At 31.0% G+C, this 21,705-nt stretch overlaps 1 protein-coding gene, 4 long non-coding RNA genes and 1 pseudogene across 6 annotated transcripts; 3 read left to right on the forward strand and 3 right to left on the reverse strand.

Moving 5' to 3' along the window:
* Positions 1-210: 210 nt before the first annotated feature.
* On the reverse strand, positions 211-735 carry LOC109133008 (defensin-like protein 206). The gene is made up of 2 exons (XM_019245539.2): positions 619-735; positions 211-532 (listed from the first exon to the last, which is right to left on the reverse strand). The coding sequence occupies exons 1-2, from the start codon at positions 683-685 to the stop codon at positions 336-338; spliced, it is 264 nt and encodes an 87-aa protein (XP_019101084.1). The 5' UTR covers positions 686-735; the 3' UTR covers positions 211-335.
* A 4,102-nt stretch (positions 736-4,837) lies between these two features.
* Positions 4,838-6,198, reverse strand: LOC147944236 (uncharacterized). The gene is made up of 3 exons (XR_015598127.1): positions 5,954-6,198; positions 5,362-5,479; positions 4,838-5,140 (listed from the first exon to the last, which is right to left on the reverse strand). It is a non-coding gene; the product is annotated as an uncharacterized LOC147944236 (long non-coding RNA).
* Positions 6,199-7,627: 1,429 nt separating this feature from the next.
* LOC147944237 (zinc finger BED domain-containing protein RICESLEEPER 3-like) lies at positions 7,628-10,190 on the forward strand (annotated as a pseudogene). Its single transcript, XR_015558499.1, has 2 exons — positions 7,628-7,768; positions 8,089-10,190. The product of XR_015558499.1 is annotated as a zinc finger BED domain-containing protein RICESLEEPER 3-like (transcript).
* Positions 10,191-12,434: 2,244 nt separating this feature from the next.
* On the reverse strand, positions 12,435-13,598 carry LOC147944238 (uncharacterized). Its single transcript, XR_015557569.1, has 3 exons — positions 13,439-13,598; positions 13,217-13,332; positions 12,435-12,703 (listed from the first exon to the last, which is right to left on the reverse strand). It is a non-coding gene; the product is annotated as an uncharacterized LOC147944238 (long non-coding RNA).
* A 1,906-nt stretch (positions 13,599-15,504) lies between these two features.
* LOC147944239 (uncharacterized) lies at positions 15,505-16,134 on the forward strand. Its single transcript, XR_015598157.1, has 2 exons — positions 15,505-15,647; positions 15,751-16,134. It is a non-coding gene; the product is annotated as an uncharacterized LOC147944239 (long non-coding RNA).
* A 1,151-nt stretch (positions 16,135-17,285) lies between these two features.
* LOC147944240 (uncharacterized) lies at positions 17,286-18,364 on the forward strand. Its single transcript, XR_015557482.1, has 4 exons — positions 17,286-17,379; positions 17,469-17,528; positions 17,608-17,702; positions 18,145-18,364. It is a non-coding gene; the product is annotated as an uncharacterized LOC147944240 (long non-coding RNA).
* Positions 18,365-21,705: the final 3,341 nt, after the last annotated feature.

Consider the following 21,705-nt stretch of genomic DNA (forward strand, 5'->3'; position numbering starts at 1 on the left):
CAATTGCTTGGCGGACCAAGATTGTTTCAAAGGCCCAAAAAGAGAGAGGAAAAAAAATGAAATAAAACCTTAATTGATAACATGTTACGGATTTGTGAGTTTTAACTTAAGAATCTAGAATTTTTTGAAACTGATCCAGTTTTATACCAGATTAATATAATAGAATTTCTTGAAACAAAAACAAATTTAGTATTGAGAATAAAACAAGACTACACACAACATCTATTTTGCATTTAGGGACAAGTAGTGACAAACTTTTCCATTGATGTTTTATTTGGAAACGAAAGAAACTTGTACATCAATGTAAACACTCATTAAAACCAACGAAACACAGGTCACTCTTCTTTTGTTCTTTGGTAGCAATGGCAGTGTTTGTCGCTTCCCTCAACAACCCCTTTACATACTTTTTGACCATTGTATGTGCGTCTGCAACATATAGAGCAATCAACATTCGTACCAAGGAATGGGGCTGGGCCGCACTCCTCTAGGAACGTGAAGCATCCAGGTGCTGCAGCATCGCTCTTCAGGATTTCTGCATGTTGACATATTAACATGATCATCACAAGATAATTGACAAAAAAACTGTGAAGCATAGTAGAGAACATCCAAAATTATTACCAGTGGTAGCCATGAAAAAGACAAATAAGAGAACGGTGAAGCTGACTGAGTTGATGTTCTTTGCCATATCTTTTGGTTTTGCTTTGCTTTCTCTTAAACGCAATTTATTCTTTAAAAAAAAAAGACTTTAATGTTGGTGAGACATTCCATATGTGTGATGAACTATTTATAGTTAAATTTGTAACTTTTTTATAATTGTTTATCCCAAGTTCATAATGTCGTCACAATTGTGCATATTAATTGCTGTCAATCTCAATTACATATTTACATTTCTTTGTTCCCTGTCTGTCCTTGTAAGAAAAAGAAATAATGCACTTGACTTACATAAATATAATTAACCAAATGGAAGCTCCTAGTTGTAACCACGATTATATATATTGACTAATCTATATTAATATTTTTGAATTACATTTTTTAAAATAACTTTTGTTTAGTAAAGATGTTACACAAAATACCATCACATTCAAGACAAAAAAAATTAAACTTACTAAAAGTATTAATAAAATTTGTACTATCTTATTATATAAACCTTGATGTCAAAGTTACTCATTAATAAGATCTTGACATGTGTCAATTGTATCATTCATATGTTAACATATGTCAATTCTAAATTTATTAAAAATTTTTAAAAATAAAAATGTAAAAATTCAAAACCTACCGTAAAAATATTTTATATAAAAGTAAAATAGAGAAAAAAAAACATAATTTTATTTAAAATATTTTTTTAAAAAAAAATTTGTAAACTTCCAAATATAAAACAAAAGTTTTGTTTTTAACAGTTTTAAAAATATTAAAAGGTAACTATAAAAAAATTGTAAAATTTAGAAATGACCATTATAAGGAAATTATATATATATAATTCATAAAATTCGAAATTATAATATTGTTAACTTATTTTAATTTTAAGTTGCTAATTTACAAGAAAAAGGATTACTTTTTATATAAGATAAAAAAATATTGTGAAAATTATACAATTAATGACTGTTTCTAAAAAAACATAAATATTTACTTTTACATAAAAAAAAAGCTTGTTGAAGTAAAAATAATAATAATAATAAATAAATCATCTCATATTTTTTTCAAATAATTTATTCAAAAAGACTGCTATTGTAATATATAAGATACATATGCGTTTTTGTAACTATAAAAATATTCAAATGAAGAGACATATATAGATTATTTAATGTGTTCATAAAGACAATTTCTTGGTAGTAGTAAAGACTAAAGAGTGTATTTTAACAGAAAAATATAGTTGTGTGTACAAATACACTTTTAGTGGTAATGTAGATAGTAGATTTGTAAATGGATATACATTAGTGTATTATAGCAAAAAAAAAAACAACTACTTTTTATAACTAAAAGTTTATCTCTTTACTTTTATACATTGTTTGTATTTACGAAAAGAATTAAATATATATTCTTTGTTAAATTTAAGTTTATTTTAATAACTTTGAACTCATCTACAACTATTTTCTTTAACTAAAAATGTATCTATTTACTTCTTTTTTTTCGGTTAGTTGCCCAAGCCAGAGGGAAGTGGTTTACAAAACAAACTTCAGAGATAAGAGAATGCGAAGCATGGACAAGAAAATCTGCTTTCGTATTTGACCCACACGGGATCCAAGAGATGGAGAATAGTGGGAAAGACTCCAGCGAGTTAAACTCATCGAGCAGGTTGGAGAATAATGACCAATCTTCAGGGGAATGCACCATAGTGAGTAATTCAGCACAATCAGTCTTGAAATATTGACAAGCGATCCCTACAACACATATCCGCTCCATGGCCCACAACAATGCTTCTAACTCCGAATGCAGGGGTACAGGGGGGTGGGGCTCCGTCTAAGACACTTGGCCCTCAACAACAAGGTTCGCTTCTCACCAACACAACACCACCAGCCCAATCCTGAATGCACATTAGTTGCTTTCCAAGAACCATCAATCTGATAATGAGGTGAAGAAACATGGACATCCGAAGACAGAGATGGAGCTGACATGACCGCCGTAAAAGAGAGCGCCCCTTCCCAGGCTAACTTATCGCCCAAAGCCTGAGCAATTATATCATTCGTCTCGATCTCTAAATCTTGAAATTTTATTTTATTTTTGGCCTTCCAGTTTGCCGATAAAATTCAGGGTAATTGAAAAAGTTGATCAGGATCACCCTGTTGAGAGGCACCCCTCCAAAAAACAAAATCAAAATTCAAGTACACCAACTCATATGGAAAACCCTCTGACGAGACCAGAGTCCGAGATAAGTCCCAAACTTCACACGAGCAAAGGCATTCAAAGAAAACATGACTAATAGTCTCAACCGCAGAGTCACACCTTTTACACCAAATATCACATTGGACACATCGGTGTATCTATTTATTTTTATGAATAGTTTTTACTTACTAAAAATAATTACTTTATATTATTTGTTAAATTTAATTTTATTTTAAAAAGTCTAAACCCACACATCGGGCGGATCCTACTCTAGTTTATTATATATACATGTATCCAAACAATCTTTATAACTAATTCTTTACTAACTTTATAACCAAACATAATTAATATTCTCGTGGTGTACCATATATTAAATTCTAGTCATATAATAACACATTTTAGCTTTTTCCGACTAAGTTATCATTACAGAGAAATGTTTCATATATTTGTAGAAGTATTATACAACACAAGAATAACTTTTCAATAGAGATTTGAATAAAATGTCTGGAAATCTGTAGTTGGACTATTAGTGGTCAAAAAAGATGAAGTTTTTTTTTCCTGTTTATAAAAAACAATAATTAAATATATTTTAAACAAAACCAACATAATTTAACTATTTTGCAAAAATATTACGTTTATGACTTTTTCGGTGGTTAAAAGAAAACTAACTTAAAATTTTTAAAGTGTTAGTAAAATTACTATGATGTTTTATAGTATAGAAATACCCTAGAATAGCACCATTATATGTTTTTCTTCCAAAGTTAGCATATAGACTTAAATTTTCCAAAAGTAGCATTTCTCTAAAATTAATTATTAAATTAATTAATGACAGAAGGAGAAAAAAATTATAATCATAGAGTTTATCGATTATAGTTTCGGTGAAGCTTTCTATCTCACATCATCTTCTTCTTTTTCTTCATCTTCTTCATCTCCTTCTCCAATTGTATTTGTGATTAACAAAGAATCTGTCGGAGATTCAATAAAAAAAAGCTTCCGACGAATCCACAAACTCTGTTTTGAGGAAAGAACATGTGTTTGGAGCTTGGGTTTCACAACGAAAGCTAGATTTGGAGGGAAGAACCGATAGATTTCGATTTGATTGTGGTGTTGATGAATACAATGAGCCCGATTTTGTTTCAGTATTGACTCAAACCAATTTTGAATACAACACATCCACTGCCACCATCGTTTCAGTCCCGTGAATTCCCACCGCTACGGCCAAGAAAATAGACTCAGCGATGGCCACCTACATAGCAGATATCAACACCACAGTTATTGCATACCAAGTGTTTGTTATAATGTCATTAAGAACAAAATAGTTAGTAATGAGTAAGAAAGTTTGTTGTTGTTGTCAATTTTTATGTATTCAGCTTCTTTAGCTTGTAGTTTGTCGGTTACAGAGTGACTTAGTATTTTTGATGAGGCAAAGTATGGTGGTGGTGGTGGAGGATCTTCTCGTTCTAGTTATCATCGTTTTGAGATTTTGGTATATTTAGGAATAGCTTCCTAAAATTCAAGAACGCATTTCTAAATATTATGTAATCCTTCCTAAACATTATAAAATTCTTCCTATATCAAAATAAATAAATTTTGAAATTCAAGAAGACCTTCCTAAAATTCAAGAACACCTTCTTAAAAACTATGAAATCCTTCCTAATTTTTTAAAAAATGTGTTTCTAAATCTCTTTATATGTGTTTTGCTTTATTGTATCACATATTACTTCATTAGTGATGTATGTTGATTTGATTATGTGACCATATTGGTGTTTTACAATAAAAGTAGCAAATAGAAATATCCAACATGATGTTTTAGGAAGATCTTCCTAAACGTCAATGACTTCTTCCTAAATTTCAAAGAGTTCTTCCTAAACATCAATGACTCCTTCCTAATGCTCTTTTTTAATTTTCATGACGGTCTTCCTGAAATTCAAGAAATCATTCATAAATATATGAGAATCCTTCTTGAATGTTACATTCAAATCCTTCTTATATGTTTACTGGTGAAAACATAGTTATCTACCAAAATATCAAGATAATTAATACAAAACCTTCCTGAATATGTTTTAAACAAATCTTGTGGTGAAAACCATCCAAACTATCTTTCATAACCAAAATTCTAATGCTAAAACAAAGACCATGTGAATACAAAGAATCAAACTGTAAATACTTCAATCTCATATGGCAACTGAAGCCTTCAATCTTGTATGAGCACCGTTCGTCTTTGATTCTGAGTGTTATTGCAGCTCCAATTCTTCCTAAACTTTTTATGAAGGTCATCCTGAAGTTCAAGGAAACTTTCTTGAATTTCGTTGGATCCTTCCTGAATTTTCATAAGATGGAAGTAAGAACCTATATATCTTAGAGCATACGTGAAAACTAAAAAAGAGCAGAACATATTAACAAACAACAGTATGTGCAAGACCATCCCAGAAAAAAAGCATAAGATAATAACAAAGAGATCAAGAATCTAAAAAAAACATAAGATTAGGATACAAAAAAAAAAGAGATAATATAATAAGAAAGGATGGAATTTTCCAGTACCAAGTAAGCATCATAGCACAGGGAGCAACACAAGTCCTCAAGCAAGCAATTGCAGCTAGTAAACATTCTCTTCCCTTGATGATTCAGTCGACATCTTCGATTTAACAATCAGAAACAACTGAATCAAAACAAGAACTCAAAATTAAGATCTCAACACTCATTTACTTGACCAAGTTCATCACGGATTAAAAATCAAGAAGTAAATCCAACAAAGCAGAAACAACTTAAAACTGTAACCCAATATCACATCTACACAATACATACTCATCCACTTAATCAACCTCTTCACAGATTAAGACTACAGAGCAAATTCACATATACACATTCATCCACTTAATCAAGTTCTTCACGGATTTAACAACATAAAGCAAATTCTAAAGGCATAAACAATTGAATCAAACCAGAACCTCAATTAACATCTACTTAATCACGGTCTTCACAAATTCAAGAACAGTTGAATCTAAAGATTATATCAGAACTACCACTAGAGAAAGCTCTAAAACCAAGACTCACATCAAACAAAAGTGTAGAGGATTGTGGCAATGGAGGGTGATAAATAGAAGAATGAAACAGACAATAGAAAGGAAAAGACCTAGCACCCAAAAACCAAACTTCCTCTTCTCCTCTCCCATCGATTATGCAACTTTTACAGGAATTAAATTCATCCAAATTGAATATTATCAATGTTTGGGCTCCTCTGCGGTGTCTCAATTACTGACTTCAACTTCATGAATCACCTTTGATTCAAATCCGATTGGATTCATCGGTGGAACATCATCATCGGTTAGGTTTAGAATCAGAGAAAAGGAAGAGTGAGAGAGAACAGGCGGTGGTTACAATGTCACGATCTAGACTTCGATATTGTTTTAGTTTTATTAATATTTTTTAATAAGATATAATTTTGTGCTAGTTTTGGAACATTTGAAAACATGTGCTAATTGTGGAAGAAAAACTTGAAATGGTGCTATTTTTGTCAATTGCCCTTTATAGTATTAATGAAACTTTTTTAAAAATTAAAGTATTACTAAGTAACACTTTAAAATTTAAAAATGTGATCTCTTTATTATCAAACACTATTCATAATGAAAAGAAAGTAGAGTATTTAGTTCCGAATAAAATGTTTGAAATTATGGAGTCTGCATGAGATAATGAGTGCGGAAATGGAAGTTTGAAGGCCATCATGTCTCGCCAATTCAACACTGACAATGAGATGGCGAAATGACAAGCTAAAGATCTATATCTGAATTGTGATAAGAACCTTTCGGCTACGTACGCAGATTTGAAGCTTGATGACAAACTCCTAGTAATAATTCATATTAAGGGTTTTGGTAATTTTCATTTAATCATTCTGTCGTTTTGAGCGTGACAAATTCTTAGTATAATTTAAATCCGGTCCTAATCCTATTCCTAATAAGCTTTTTTCCGATATTTTTCAGGCTTCTTTTCCTGGAACACACATAGTATAAAATCTCCTGGAAATATTGAATCTATGTATAAAATGACTCAATGAAACCACTAGTATTCATTAAAGGCAATTTACTTTACAAGCAAAAGTTTTAAAAACAAATAAATCCAAATAAATTGTTAAAGCTTGTTCCAAAAAAAACAAAAATCAAAATATAACTAAATCATGTTTTAGAGCTAAAATTTGAATCCACTTCAATTCAATTCAGAGCATTCTAAATCTTCCTTTGCTTCATTACCATTTAAATCGTTTCTCGTCATCAAGTTCTATATATAAATAATCATATTATTTATATATAGATTTTAATTTTGTTATTTTTTACATGTATTTAAATTATAAAGAATATCATAGGTAAACATGTACTATACTAAAAATACTAAATATATATGAATGACATTATAACATGTAATTTCATAAACTAAATCTAAAAGAAAATCAAAATACTTTTAAATGGGTTTTGGGATCTGACCGAGCCCGGTAGGCTTAAGCCTAGGCCTTATATCCGAAACCGATTACCCAATCCGACTCCGATTCGAAAAACTCGGATATGGATATAAACCGAAACAGAGATAATAACCGAACAGTTATTGCTTTCTAAATCCATTGGTTATCGGATCAGTTCAGATAATAACCGAAATCCGATATACACCCGAACACATCCGAAAATTCTGTTATCTCTCTTGATCCTCCCTGTGATACACCACCTACAACTTCCCTTATCTGTCGCGATGCTCCTTCCATTTCCCTTATCTCTCGCGATGCTCCTTCCATTTCCCTTATCTCTCGCGATTCAGTTTGATACACGATCTTCCAATTGCCTTATCTCTCTCGATTCTGTACATATAAATAAAGGTAGAACCCTAAACTTTCAAGCTGGAAACCCTAATACCAATCTCGCCGCCGCAGTCTCCTCCATCAGAGGCATCAAGAAATTGATCTCGGGTATGTCTATGATTCATCTTCAACCTTAGTTATCATCTTCTTCTTCCTTAGATATTCTAGGATTCTTCTTCTTCCTTGAAACAAATTAAATTATAGTGAAATCCGAATATTTTTTTTCCTGATTTTGTGTTTAATTTGCTTGATTCCTTACTCCTAATGGTTAGATTAGCTAACTTAGCTATGTATTTGATCTTAACCATAAGTTGTTCTCGTTTATAAGAATTATAGTTTAGGATGCGGATAAGGTGTATAGTTTACAATTATAACTTTAGATAGAAACAAAACTTTAGCTTATTAACTTTGCATTATGTTCTGTTTAGATGGATTCCTCACCATTTCCAGACAACATTGACAACGAGAGAGATGTCCCAAATCTGATACCTGCGAGTGGGAACAAAAGGAAAGAAGCTTCGGTTTTGGCAGATGGTCCGACAGATGGTCCGACAGATGGTGGAGTTACTACACAACCAGCCCAGCCAAAAAGAAAACCGAGTATAAGATCTACTGTTTGGGGACACTTCACGAGATTTGATGATAATCATAAGAGATGTGAGTGCAATTACTGCCACAAGTCTTACGGTTGTGATTTAAAATCAGGAACTTCTCACCTGAAGGCTCATATGGAGAGCTGCAAGCATTTTCAAGCATGGAAGCAGAAGCCATCACAGACTGTGATTAACAATCAGGGACAACTTCAGAGTGGAAAAGTTACAGAAGAAGTGCTCAGGGAGGCTTCGAATGAGATGATTGTGCTGTCAGAGTTGCCACTTGCTTTCATTGAAAGCATCGGTTGGAAACATTTCTGCAACAAAGTCAACCTCTACAAACCACATTCCAGAAGAACAGCTACAAAGGACATTGTTAGAATGTATGTGGAGATGAAAGCATTGCTGAAAACTTGGATTGTTACTAGTAAGCCAAGAGTTTCGTTGACAACTAACATTTGGGTTGCTAAAGCAACATGTGCTAGTTACATGGTCATAACTGCACACTTCATTGATGTATCTTGGCGTTTGAGGAAGCTGATTATTGGGTTTAAGTATATTACAGATCACAAAGGAGCAACAATATCATGAGTTCTGCTTGACTGTTTGGCTGAGTGGGGCATAGAGAAGCTTTTAACTGTGACAGTTGACAATGCAACTGCAAATACCTCTGCTTTGAAAAAATTTCAGGAGGCATTCAGCTTAAGGAACAGTGAAGCATTTGTTTTAAATGGAGAGTGTATGCATATGAGGTGTTGTGCGCACATACTCAATTTGATTGTTAGGGACGGGTTGCATGAATTGAGTGAGAATGTGGCAGCCATACGAAATGTAGTTCAGTAGGTGAGGTCTTCTACTTCAAGATGTGATTCATTTGAGCAAAAAGTTGTCTCAGGGAAGATGACTAGAGGGAGTCTACCGTTGGACATCAAAACAAGGTGGAATTCTACTTACTTAATGTTGTCAAGAGCTATTGATTTTAGATTGGCATTCGATAGAATGGAAGCAGAAGACAAGATGTACAATGACTACTTTAATGAGGTTGAGAATGGGAAAAAAAGATTGGGCCACCTACAAGAGCTGATTGGAATGCCGTAGAAAGGTTAGTGAGATTTCTAAGTATATTCTACAATTCTACTTTGGTTGTGTCTGCTTCAACTTCAGTTGCTTCTTATAAGTGTTATGGAGAGATAGTGACTATAGAGAGGAATTTGATGACACTAAGCAATAGTATTGATAGTGACTTGAAATCAAAGGTGGATGTTATGTTATTGAAGTTTGATAAGTACTGGGATGGAATGAGAAATATCAATGTTTTCCTGATTGTTGCAAGTGTGTTTGATCCACTGAAAAAAATGCAATTTGCTAAGATGTGCTTTGACAAGCTTTATGGGAAAGATACATCCGATTCTAAGGAGATGAGTGATAGGATCACCACTTTTTTGACATCTCTGTTTAAGGAGTATAGCAGTCGGTTTCAGAAAGTATCAAGTGGTCAGTCATCACAGTCCACTCAGACATCGACTTCTACTAGCCAAGGTGAGTCTACTGATTTAATGTCTGATAGTATGGGTTATGAGAGAATGGACTTTGCTTATAAGGAGTTGGTTGATGAGATTGGGGTTGACGATGGTAGGGATGAGTTGGATGTCTATTTGAATGAAAAAGTGGAAAATCCTAGAACTATTGTTGGATCAGAGTGGGATGTATTGTCTTGGTGGAGGCTTAATAGTGGTAGGTATCCAGTTTTATCAGAGATAGCTAGGGAAGTTCTTGCAATGCAGGTTTCATCAGTTGCATCTTAAAGTGCATTTAGTACTAGTGGGAGGGTCATAGAGCCACACAGAAGCTGCTTAACGCATTATATGGTGGAAGCTTTGATATGCATGCAGCAATGATGAAGAACGAGAATCACTTTGGTGAGAAAGCAATTGTTTCAAATACACAATTGCTTGCTGACATTGAACTGCTTGATAAACTTGAAAAAGGTATGCCCAAATCTATTTACTTGATTCTTACTTCTTAGTAGTAACTAGTTTTAATAACCGACACTTATCAATTACTATTTTTCTATCTTTTCAGAGTTTGAATGTCAAGACTTAAACTAGAAGCTTGCATAAACACATCACTCGGATGTAAGGTAAATGTTTAAAATTTGATGTTTGATTTATATTAAGGACATGAAGTGAAATGAAAAGCTGATGCTTACACTGGTTTTTAACTAAGAATTTGTTACTTTGTTGTATTAGGAGCATGAAGAAGTTGAAGTATGGGACTAAGAAGAAGCTTGAGGAGGTCGTTGTTGGTGGCTTGCATTGGAGGTTGTTATTGCAAGATCATCTCTTATCTTTCTATTTATCTTTGTTCTTTAGGATGGTGCTCTACTTTGGTTTTCAAATTTACGATGGTGATTTACTTTTTTAGGATGTTATTGCCTTATAGGCTTGGTTTTCAAAATTTTAAGCTGTTATCGACATTCACATGGTTTCAATTTAAGATGTTATGAATTCTTTAAGATGTTATTGCTTTTTTTTTCCTAAGTCTCGGATGTTATTGCTTTAAGATGTTATTGCTTTACTAAAACTTTCAAACAACATTTTTAGATGTTGTTGCAAATAATAATCGGGTCTAAAATATCAGAAACATGAAAAATCCGAACCGAAATCCGATCCGAAGTTTATAAATTATCCGTATGGATATTAGAATCAATATCCAAATTATCCGAAATCCGAATAACCCGATCCGAAACTGACCCGACATCCGAACAATTATGCCTAATAATCCGTATGGATATTAGAATCAATATCCAAATTATCCGAAATCCAAATTACCCGACCCGAAACCAATCCGATGTCTGAATGCCCATGGCTACTTAAGCCCCAAAAACCGTTTAACCTAACCATGCGTAGCTCTAAAGACTCAATTTTTGGACGTACATTAAAACCTTTACAAATTAATAATGTTAGAACCATAAAAATTTATTACTTTATATAGGTATATTTATTAATTTATTATATTATTTAATTGTGTCTGAAATTATATTTGTCTAACTTGAGACTAGAAAAAATTATTATTTATGATGATTATTATTTTATCAAATAATAATATGTAGAAGTTTTACTGTATACTAGATTCGGACCCGCACATACGTGCGGGGTTGATTTCAAAACTATGTTTGCTTTATAATATATTACATATATACAGAGCCGTCGCTAACTTTTTGCGGGCCACAATCAAATTAAAAAAATGGGCTGACTATTGAGCTACTGGCGATTCGAACTCGTGAAGAGTGAGACTTCACTAACACTCCTAACGCCACTAAACTAAAGAAACATTTGGAAAAATAGGGCCGAATTTTGTATATAATATAAACGGCCGCAAGCTGATGCTTCATTGGTTTGACCTATGGGCCGGCTCTGCATATATATGAAGTTATGTTTGTAAATGTATCTTTTTTTTGAAATGTTAGACACATTCAATATCCATATTCTACCAATTTTGATTTGTTTTTAATTCGGTTTAGACAAAAGAATGATCGGATTCGTTTATGTTATTAACAAAGATAATCACATTAAAAATTTAGTAAGAGAAATGTGGTATGTTATTTTGGGACAGTAAATACGTCACGCCCATTATATGTTAAGTTTATTTAAATATTTGATATTGTATATTTTAGTCCAACGAATAAGGAATATGTAAGAGATTTAAAAATGCACGTACGTGCCTAGATACGGACCCGCACGTATGTGAGGTGTTGTTTTCATAAGTAATATTTGATTTCTTGTAACATATACAGAGTTGTGCCAAGAAGAAAACTTTGTTTACTGAATTCTGTCCAGAAAAGAGGAGAAAGAGATATATATATTTCTTTGTTTACCCTAAATATTTATTAATTTTTTTAAAAACCTTAATTGTTGAAGTAATTGTTTTCTAATTACTTAATTAAGCCTATCAAAGCCCATTATTTGTTTCGTATTTATCAATATTATTAACACATTATTTTAGCATACCCATTAAGTCTCATAGAAACATAACTCTATTAGGACTAAAGTCTAAATAATATATGCTCCTAATATTTTCTCCAAAATTTGATGCCCTAAGTGAATGTTTCTTTTTTCCTAACTATGGCACGGTTTTGAACATATAGTTATGTTGTTGTTAATAGAAATGGTTATGGAAACTTCTTAAATACAATCTTCATAAATATTGGGTATGAAATTGTTGATATACAATAAGTTTATTTCAAATAGTTTAATATGTGTGGATGGATGCACTTGCTCTTTAATACGATTACATGTTTTCCCATTTAAAAGTCTAAACACAATAAAATCAATCACAAGTAGTAAAGTCTTCACGTCACAACTAAACTCTCTTAATTGTACTATTCCCTGGTAAAAAATGGTTTTGTACTTGTTTCTTGCGTGATCCAACATTCTCCTTAACTAAAACCCTGCATAAACACACCCTAATTATTAGCTAATTTAAATACCAAACAATAAAACTCTTAATGTGTTTAATTCCCGAGTCCAAAATATCAAACCAAAGTTTGCCATCTTCAAAAACAAAACACACAAATTAATGATACATTAAAAATAACCTTTAGTACAATTAATTCAAACCATAATTGATGAAATTTTATTATAAATTTGAAATTATACTATTATTTGTTATGTATTTTAACTAAATATAATATTTTTTATAAAAATAGATTTTAGACAAAATTAGAATTTAGTAGCTCTTTTATTTAAGAACATTAAAATATTTTCATAAGTTTTAAAACAATAATTTTCGGATATATATATTACCTATAATTTATATATATTCTTTTTAATCAGTTTGAAATCAATATAAAAGAGCATATTCCTTTTATAGTTGTTTCATTAGTCATTTTCTTATTATTAATTATTGTTTCATTTTCATAAAAAAATATGATTAAATTTTAAAACAAATTTGAAAATCTAACCTTTAAACAAAATAAAAAAGCCATAATGAGGTAGTCATGCTTCATACCATCTAGCTGGATTACTCGATTTAAGGATCTATGTTCTATCAACTGTTCTTCCTTCTCTTATCCATATCCTGATTAGTATTTAATAAGAACTCGATATTTAAGCTTTTTCAATCAAAGGGTGTGTCATGAAAAATAAAGATCAAACTTTAACATAATATAAAATCCACATAGTACCATTGGTTTGAAGAAACAGTGACACACAAGGTGGAGAAACAACTATTTCTATGTTCTATTCGAACACTGAAATCAAGAATATAAATCTCAAATTAGATCTTCAATTAGCAAAAAGAACAAAAAAATTATGTGCTATTAAAATTGAAAAACGAAAAAATATATTGTAGGCTTAAACAAAAAATTTTGTTATATATAAGAAAATGGTATAGAAAAAGTTCAATATCTGTTTATGATTTTTCATTTATTATTAAGATATTGTTTGCCAAATATATTGCTTAATTTTCCTAATTGTTTGTTGATAGTTTCCACAAAATTCGCCATCATATCGCCTATATTTTGTTTGAATATTTGTTTCATAACTCAAAATAATTAATTACTTCAATTATCTTCAATTAATTCACACCATAATCGATGAAATTTTATTATAGATTTTAATTTATACTATTAATCATTATTTATTTTAATTAAATATAATACTTTTGCAAAAATAGATTTTAGACAAAATTTAAATTTAGTAGCTCTGTTATTTAAGAACATTAAAAAACTTTCATAAGTTTTAAAATAATAATTTTTGGATATATATATATATATATATTACCTATAATTTAAATATTTTCCTCTTATTAATCAGTTTGAAAACAATATAAAAGAGCATACTCCTTTTTTAGTTGTTACATTTTTTTTCTTATTATTAATTATTGTTTTATTTTCATAAAAAATATTGTTAAGTTTTTAAAGAAATTTGAAAATCTAATGTTATCTATTTCCATTTTTGATAATTCAATATTTACTTTCTTTAATTAACCACGTCATTTATAATATCAAATTAGGTTTTACCAATTCAATTCCTTATATAATAAATTGTTGTTTCCAGAAATATATATAAATATATTACCAGGTTAAATATGTTTACATATATATAATTCCGAATTTAAGTGTCCTATTTTTATGGTAATAAGTTTAATTTTCATAAATATTAGGTAATTGTTATTATTAGACTGTGATCTGTTTGGAAACCGATTTAGAACCCATCTTAATTGTACCCGAGTTTTTAGGGTTATATCTTTTAATTTTGGTTCTGCGAATACCACTAATATCAATCTGTTTGGCTCCTATTAAATATCAATCTGTTTGGATACATGATTTATATATATCCTTATTCTGTTTTCAGTGGCATTTCATGTAATAATCTCTTAATCTATGTCTACTTATTAAAAATGCTTCCCTTTTAATAGTATAGATATTTAAGCCTACCCAATGTTTTAGGGTTTAACTAGACAGTCTGGGGACTTCATCCCTAATTGTCTTATACAACAATCACACATTCAAAAAAAACCAAAACAATTTGCGGAATGTCTTTTCATACGCAAATGATGGTACCATGCATTTATAAACCAATACCAACAAAATTTTCAAAATAGACACATGAACCATATGACTATTAGCATGATTTCTACAATTACTTGCACGATTTTTGTTAGCCATCTAATGATATTGAGTCAAACGACACTGTGGCAAACACATGTAAGATTAGAAGGCACAACTACGTCGTTTTGGGCATTTAAATCAAACTAAAATGATTTGGGTATGATTTGAGTTTAATTCATATGATTCAAGTGTGTAATTTTTTTTTTTTTTGTTGGTTAAGGTTCATAAATGCATAGTACTATTGTTTGGATATAAAAGAAATATTCAGTAAATTGTTCGGATTGATTTTGGTAGCTTCCCGTAACTATGACTTTTTTGTTTGAAAAATTCTTGAGAGCATTTTTTTTTTCTTACTTAGTGTGCTTTTATGTATATAATCGTGGTTACAACGACCGAAGAAGTCAACTAGGAGCTTCTTTTTGGTTAATTATCTAAGTCAAGTGCATAATTTTTTTCTTTTTATCTTTTCTTATAATTATGGACAGACATAAGAAATTTATTTGAGATTGACAGCAATGTATAATTATGACGACATATGAACTTGGGAAAATCTGAAAGGTAAGAGGATGGACTAAACAATTATAACAAAAGTTACAAATTTTAACTATAAATAGATCAGCACACATATGAAATGTCTCACCAACGTTAAAGTCTTTTTTTTTTTTAAAGAATAAATTGCGTTTAAGAGAAGAAAGCAAAGGAAAACCAAAAGATATGGCAAAGAACATCAACTCAGTCAGCTTCACCGTTCTCTTGTTTGTCTTTTTCATGGCTACCACTGGTAATAATTTTGGATGTTCTCTAGTCTCTACTATGCTTCACAGTTTTTTTGTTAATTAGCTTGTGAATTGTGATGACGATCATGTTAATATGTTACCATGCAGATATCCTGAAGAGCGATGCTGCGGCACCTGGATGCTTCACGTTCCTAGAGGAGTGCGGCCCAGCCCCATTCCTTGGTACGAATGTTGATTGCTCTATATGTTGCAGACGCACATACAATGGTCAAAAAGTATGTAAAGGGGTTGTTGAGGGAAGTGACAAACACTGCCATTGCTACCAAAGAACAAAAGAAGAGTGACCGGTGTTTCGTTGGTTTTAATGTGTGTTTACGTTGATGACTTGATGTACAAGTTTTTTTTTTGTTTCCAAATAAAATATCAAGGGAAAAGTTTATCTCTACTTGCCCCTAAGTGCAAAATTGATGTTGTGTGTACTCTTGTTTTATTCTCAATACTAAATTTGATTTTTGTGTGTTCTTCATTTCATTCCTGCCTACATTTTAAGATCATTTTAAAAAAAATCAAGACTCTTTAAGAGGGGGTTATTGGTTCTATGATTTTAATGGATTTGGAAATCCATACAAAAATCATGTGTTATTCAATCATTGATTTTAAAATACTTATCAAAATGATGTGTTATTGGTTCTATGATTTACAAATACTTGTTAAAATCCCATGTTATTCATTTAATGATTTGTTTTTGGATTTCAAAATCCACATTATGTTTTAAATGGATTTGTATGGATTTGAAAGTGTAAAATAGAAGGATTCAAATCCAAGGATAAAACATGTTATTTCAAAATTCATGTATTTTGATTTCTAGAATTTACAATTCCATATAGATTTAGAAATCACTCATCCAATAACACCCCTAAATTAAAACTCACAAATCCCTTACATTTTTATTTTTTCATCTTTTTCTCGTTTTGGGCCTTTTATCACAATCTATAGCTCCGCCAAGCAATTGTATCGAAAACCGTCTTTATGGTAGATAGTTTTCCATTTCTTTTCTTAGTTTACATCATTATTAGAAATATTTCCTCCAATCATGTTATGATGATTAATTACTTGCAGCCTATTTACAATCATGATGAATAGTTTCCGTAAACAATGATTCCATGATGCATCTTTGCCCGCGATACACGGATCCATGATGGGGTATTTTGCGTGTATAAAATATCGGATGAACATGCGCTCCCCGAACTACACGAGATCAAAATGGATGAATATTCATATAGTACACTGAAACCTCCATTAGACTTTGCGTTAATAATCTGCAAAAAAATTACATTTTTTAAAAATTCCATTTTTAAACCCTTGACCATTTGATATATCTTTGGTCTTGCGCCATGTTTATGTAATTAAGATTTTGAATTTGAAAGAGGCACCCCAATATTAATAATCCTATATCCTATAATTCACAAGTCACCTGGCCAATAAACATCTGCCACATGGATTTTAGAAACATTTTAAAAGATTAATGAAATCAACTAAAACTAGATAATGCTAACAGCGAAATAAAAATAAAACAGAAAACCTATATCACCCATGATCCACGATAATTTTTCGTCGCCCATGATCCTACTTTTTATCCCACGATCTCTATCTTCTTATACCCATATATATAAGATTCTACACTCAAACAGAAAAAAAATCTCTCAATCGATCCAAAACAAAATATGAGTCTCTTCTTCCAAGGCTGTAAAACTCTGATCCAAAATCGCTGATACAGTGAGTATTCTAGCAACTTTTCCTTTCTATTTATTCAATGTTTTAGAGTTTTAAGAAATAAATAAAAATTGGTTTATGTACGGTTGTAGGGGCGAGACCTGAAATGTTGAAGATGATATGATCAAAAGCCTAAGACAGAACTTACTGAGGTATTTTGACTACATATGTATCAGCTTTCCCGTTTTCTCATTAAATTAGTCCAGTGTCATAATATATTTTCTTTTTCAGATGTTTGATGCAACAACTAACACCCTCTTCGCTGCCAGAAAGTATGAATTCTAAAACAATCACAATCACATTCGTCTATGAAATTGTTCTTAAAGGTAACTTTTACATAATCTTCCTTTCTGAAAAAACAAAAAAATTCTCTCACAAATAGTTTAAAAGTCTGAAATTTAATGAAGCATTATGTTACATTTTTCTCTCTCTGTGTTCTTCAAATTAATATGTGCGGTTGTGATTATTTAAGTACTACTATTAAATATTAATGTGAAGAATACACAAAGAGACAGATGCCGTTTAGATTAGCGTAGTTAATCGATGTTTGATTGTTTAGTCATGTGTGATTTATAGCTTATGTCACTTATAAAGTGAATGTATAGCATACATTGATAAGTTAATAAATGAGTAAAATAACTTTGATCACTTAATAATGTTTCTATTGTTCGTAGTGATTTTTAATTCTTTATTGCTTTTAGATGTTTTTGCAACATGCTGATTTTCTACTTCTTATTGTTTTAATTGGATTTGTAAAATTGTTTGCAGGTGAAGATCATATAAATGAATTACATATAATGTGAGAAGCCACCTCTTCATAGAGTAGATTAAGAAGAAAAAAAAAGACATGTATAGCGATGATACATACAAAACTAAAACAAGAAATTATTAAACTAATTTTGTACTTTTTTTTTTCGTCCACCATTGTACTTTATTTTGATTGGAATAATTGCTCTATTTGAATTAAAACATATATATATATATATATATATATATATATATATATATATATTTGTACTCAACGAACAAATTTAGATTTTTTTTTTGAACTTCAGTCTAATTAAGCATTGTATTTTTGTGTTTTTCTCTCTAATTGTATGTAATTTTTGGTTCTATTTATGATTTGCAAAAATATGGCCGTGCATAGCACGGGGTATAATACTAGTAAACTATAAAGCTTTAAACACCCATTTTGAAATGTATTCCATATCCGATCCGTCTAATAATGATGAGTCCAGAACACACAGTGGCGAATATGTAGGATTAGGGTTAGGGCAAAAAGACATCATTAAGGTCGTTCAAATTAAAAAAAATGATTTGTTGCACGCAAAGCTCGAATCTGCGAAGCAAATACAATAAGTGCATGATATCTTTTGGTTATAAATTGAATTTTTTGTTGGTTCAGATTCATAATTGCATAATACTATTGTTCGGCTATAAATTAACAAAACATTCGCCAAATTGTTCGGGTTGATTTGAGCAGTTTTTCGTATTTACGACACGGCCTTTTTTGTTAGAAAACATCTACAGAATGTCGTTATAGCAACGTAAAATCATTCGAATTTAATTGAGGACACTTCTTTAACAACTTTTATTTAACAACTTTTCGACGTTTCTTTTCACGTTTTCCAATGTTTAATCAGGGACACTGTGAAAACTAAACTGAAAGTGATACTTCATTAAGTTAACAACGATGGCTTAAATAGCCTTACAGGAAGCAAATAACAACGATAGCAAAGCTAGAAAATAGGAAACAGACTCCACTAACTCAATCTTCACGACTCCACTACTAAGCTCATGACTCCACTACTAAACTCCTTAAGACTCGGACTCAACAACTCGTTCAACAACCAATTCAAACTCCAACAGACACCTCTTTTCTTATCTTGTCATTATCTTGTACCTCTGATTCTTTACCCTTTTTTTTTTGAATCTTTGATTTTAAAATTTCTCTTGTGTTTCAGTCTTTAGTTTCATAAATTATCAATGACGCAAATAAAAATTAACCATGATGCAAAAGAGATTAGGGTTGGGTGAGAGTTTTATGGTAAGAAGGTTTATAAACAAAGATGATGAAGTTTTTTTGTTTTTGTTTTTAAAACTCTTATTATTTGTAATAAATAATAATAAATATACTAAACTACAATTACATTAACTAAAATTGAAATTAAATAAATATATTTTAATTATTTTGCGATAGAAAAATTAATTTTAAAATTTAAAATGTTAGTAAAACAATTTTGGTGATTTATAGTGCTCGTAAAAAATATTGAGGTTTAAAGTGTTTACCAAATGATATTTAAAAGGTTAAAAATATATATGATTTTCTCTAATGAAAGGAAAAAATACGATATTACCAGTTGTATTTTATTATACATTTTATTTCAAAGTCAACTCTTATTTTATTCCATATACTTATATATTAAATATTTAACCAAAAGAAAGGTTGTCGATGTCACATTTAAATATTAGCTTTTACTTATCCACTCTTTTTATGTTTAAAAACTGTTTTTGAATAATAGTTGTTGTCGTCGACCGAATAAGCGTACGATTTGGACGACTTTTTTTTTTTTTTTTCTTCGGCTTTCAAGTCCGAGTACTGTTTTAAAAATCTCCGTCTAACACCAATTATACCCCACAAAATCGCTAGGCCCACCCTCTCCACCTCAATTAATGATTAATTTCTGCCTAATATCGATTATCCGATTATGCATGTCTAGTCTGATTATTTTCCGCTTAACTCCGCTTAATTTTGTGTATACCAATTTTTTTAGAACCAAATAAAAATCAAACATAAATATTTTTGTTATTTAGACATTTAAATTAAGAGATTATGATGTTTTACAATAACTAATATATAACTTTTTAACAAAAATCATAAAATTTTCTTTTAAAATAATGTTTTATGTGTTTACCATAATTTTAAAGACAATACTATAGTTTTATATTTTATTTGATATTTTCCTTTTAACATAAACAGAATTATACATATATTTAGTATAATATATTTTTATTTTATTGTTAATTTAATAAAATAACCCTAAAACTAGTCTCCGATTAATCCCTGTGTAATCTCCGATTTTCTTGCTAGGCGCTAGGCCCACCTCGACCGCCCGACTAGCGCCTTGCAATTTCTAAAACAAGGGTTTCAAGTGCTATTAGAAATTTTGAAAATGAATACATTTGTGAGGGATTTATGATTGTTTGATCAGCAGGTTCAACAGACAGTGATTAAACCAAAAATTATCAAAAATCTAATATATCTATAGATATAATAAAAGTATTCAAACACCAAAACAATATTTATGAAAATATAAAGTAAAACAAATTTTTTTTTTCGTTTAGAATAGATTACAAAAACGGACAGGTAGTTAGCCTGCCAGGTTGTTATCATGGGCAAGAAAGAGGTGATGATCAAGTCGGTGGCTACTGCCGTCCCTATTTTTGTCATGTCTTGCTTTTGTTTCCTGAAAACGGTCACACGAAAACTCACTATATCTATAAATGTTTGGATGATTGTAACACTGCTTTGTTGGCTAAACAACTCTGGAGATTGATTACAGTTTCAAACTTATTATTTGCTAATGTTTTAAAGGTTGCTATTATAGGCATTCTGATCGCTGGATCCAATTAAATCTTACTCACCGTCTTATGGATGACGGAGTATGGTATCTGCTCGCTCTCTGGTAAATAAATGGCTTATTAAATGGGTAGGATCTGGTGATTCCAACTAAGAGTAGTCTGATCCCTGGATTCCTGCTCAACTCTAGAGACCACCACTGCGTTCAGGTTCGTCTTTCGATCCTACGCTTAAAGTTAAAAGCTTTGTGGACAAGAGCTCAAACTTCTGGAAGTTGGCGTTGCTTTCGGCCACTTTTGAGCTGGAAGATGTTGCCATAATTTCTGTTTTACCTTTGGGTAGTCCAAACTCACCAGATAGGTTGGGTTAGCACTTAACAAAAACTGATCTCTATAAGATTAAATCTGGGTATAATGCTTTGCGGCATAATCAGGTTGCTTCCTCTGCTTTGCAAGCTTATGGCCCAAATATTATTCCATTACAGGCCTTTGTTTGGCAAATCCGGTGTCCTCCAACAATTCAGCAGTTCTTGTGGCAAGCAATCACGGGTTGTATAGCGATAACAGCTAATCTTCAAAAACGTGGTATAAGCTGGCAAGACAGATTTGGGCTTTATCCCCGTTTCCAACATCTCCAGGATGTTTTTCCTCGGAGTCCATCTATGCAAACATGGATTCTTTGTTTTGGCGATTCCATGTTATATTTGGAAAGTTCAGAATGATAAATTTTTTAGTAATTGTAACCCCCGA

This window comes from Camelina sativa, chromosome 5 (genome assembly GCF_030686135.1).
Source record: "Camelina sativa cultivar CO46 ecotype springtype chromosome 5, ASM3068613v1".
NCBI lineage: Eukaryota > Viridiplantae > Streptophyta > Magnoliopsida > Brassicales > Brassicaceae > Camelina > Camelina sativa.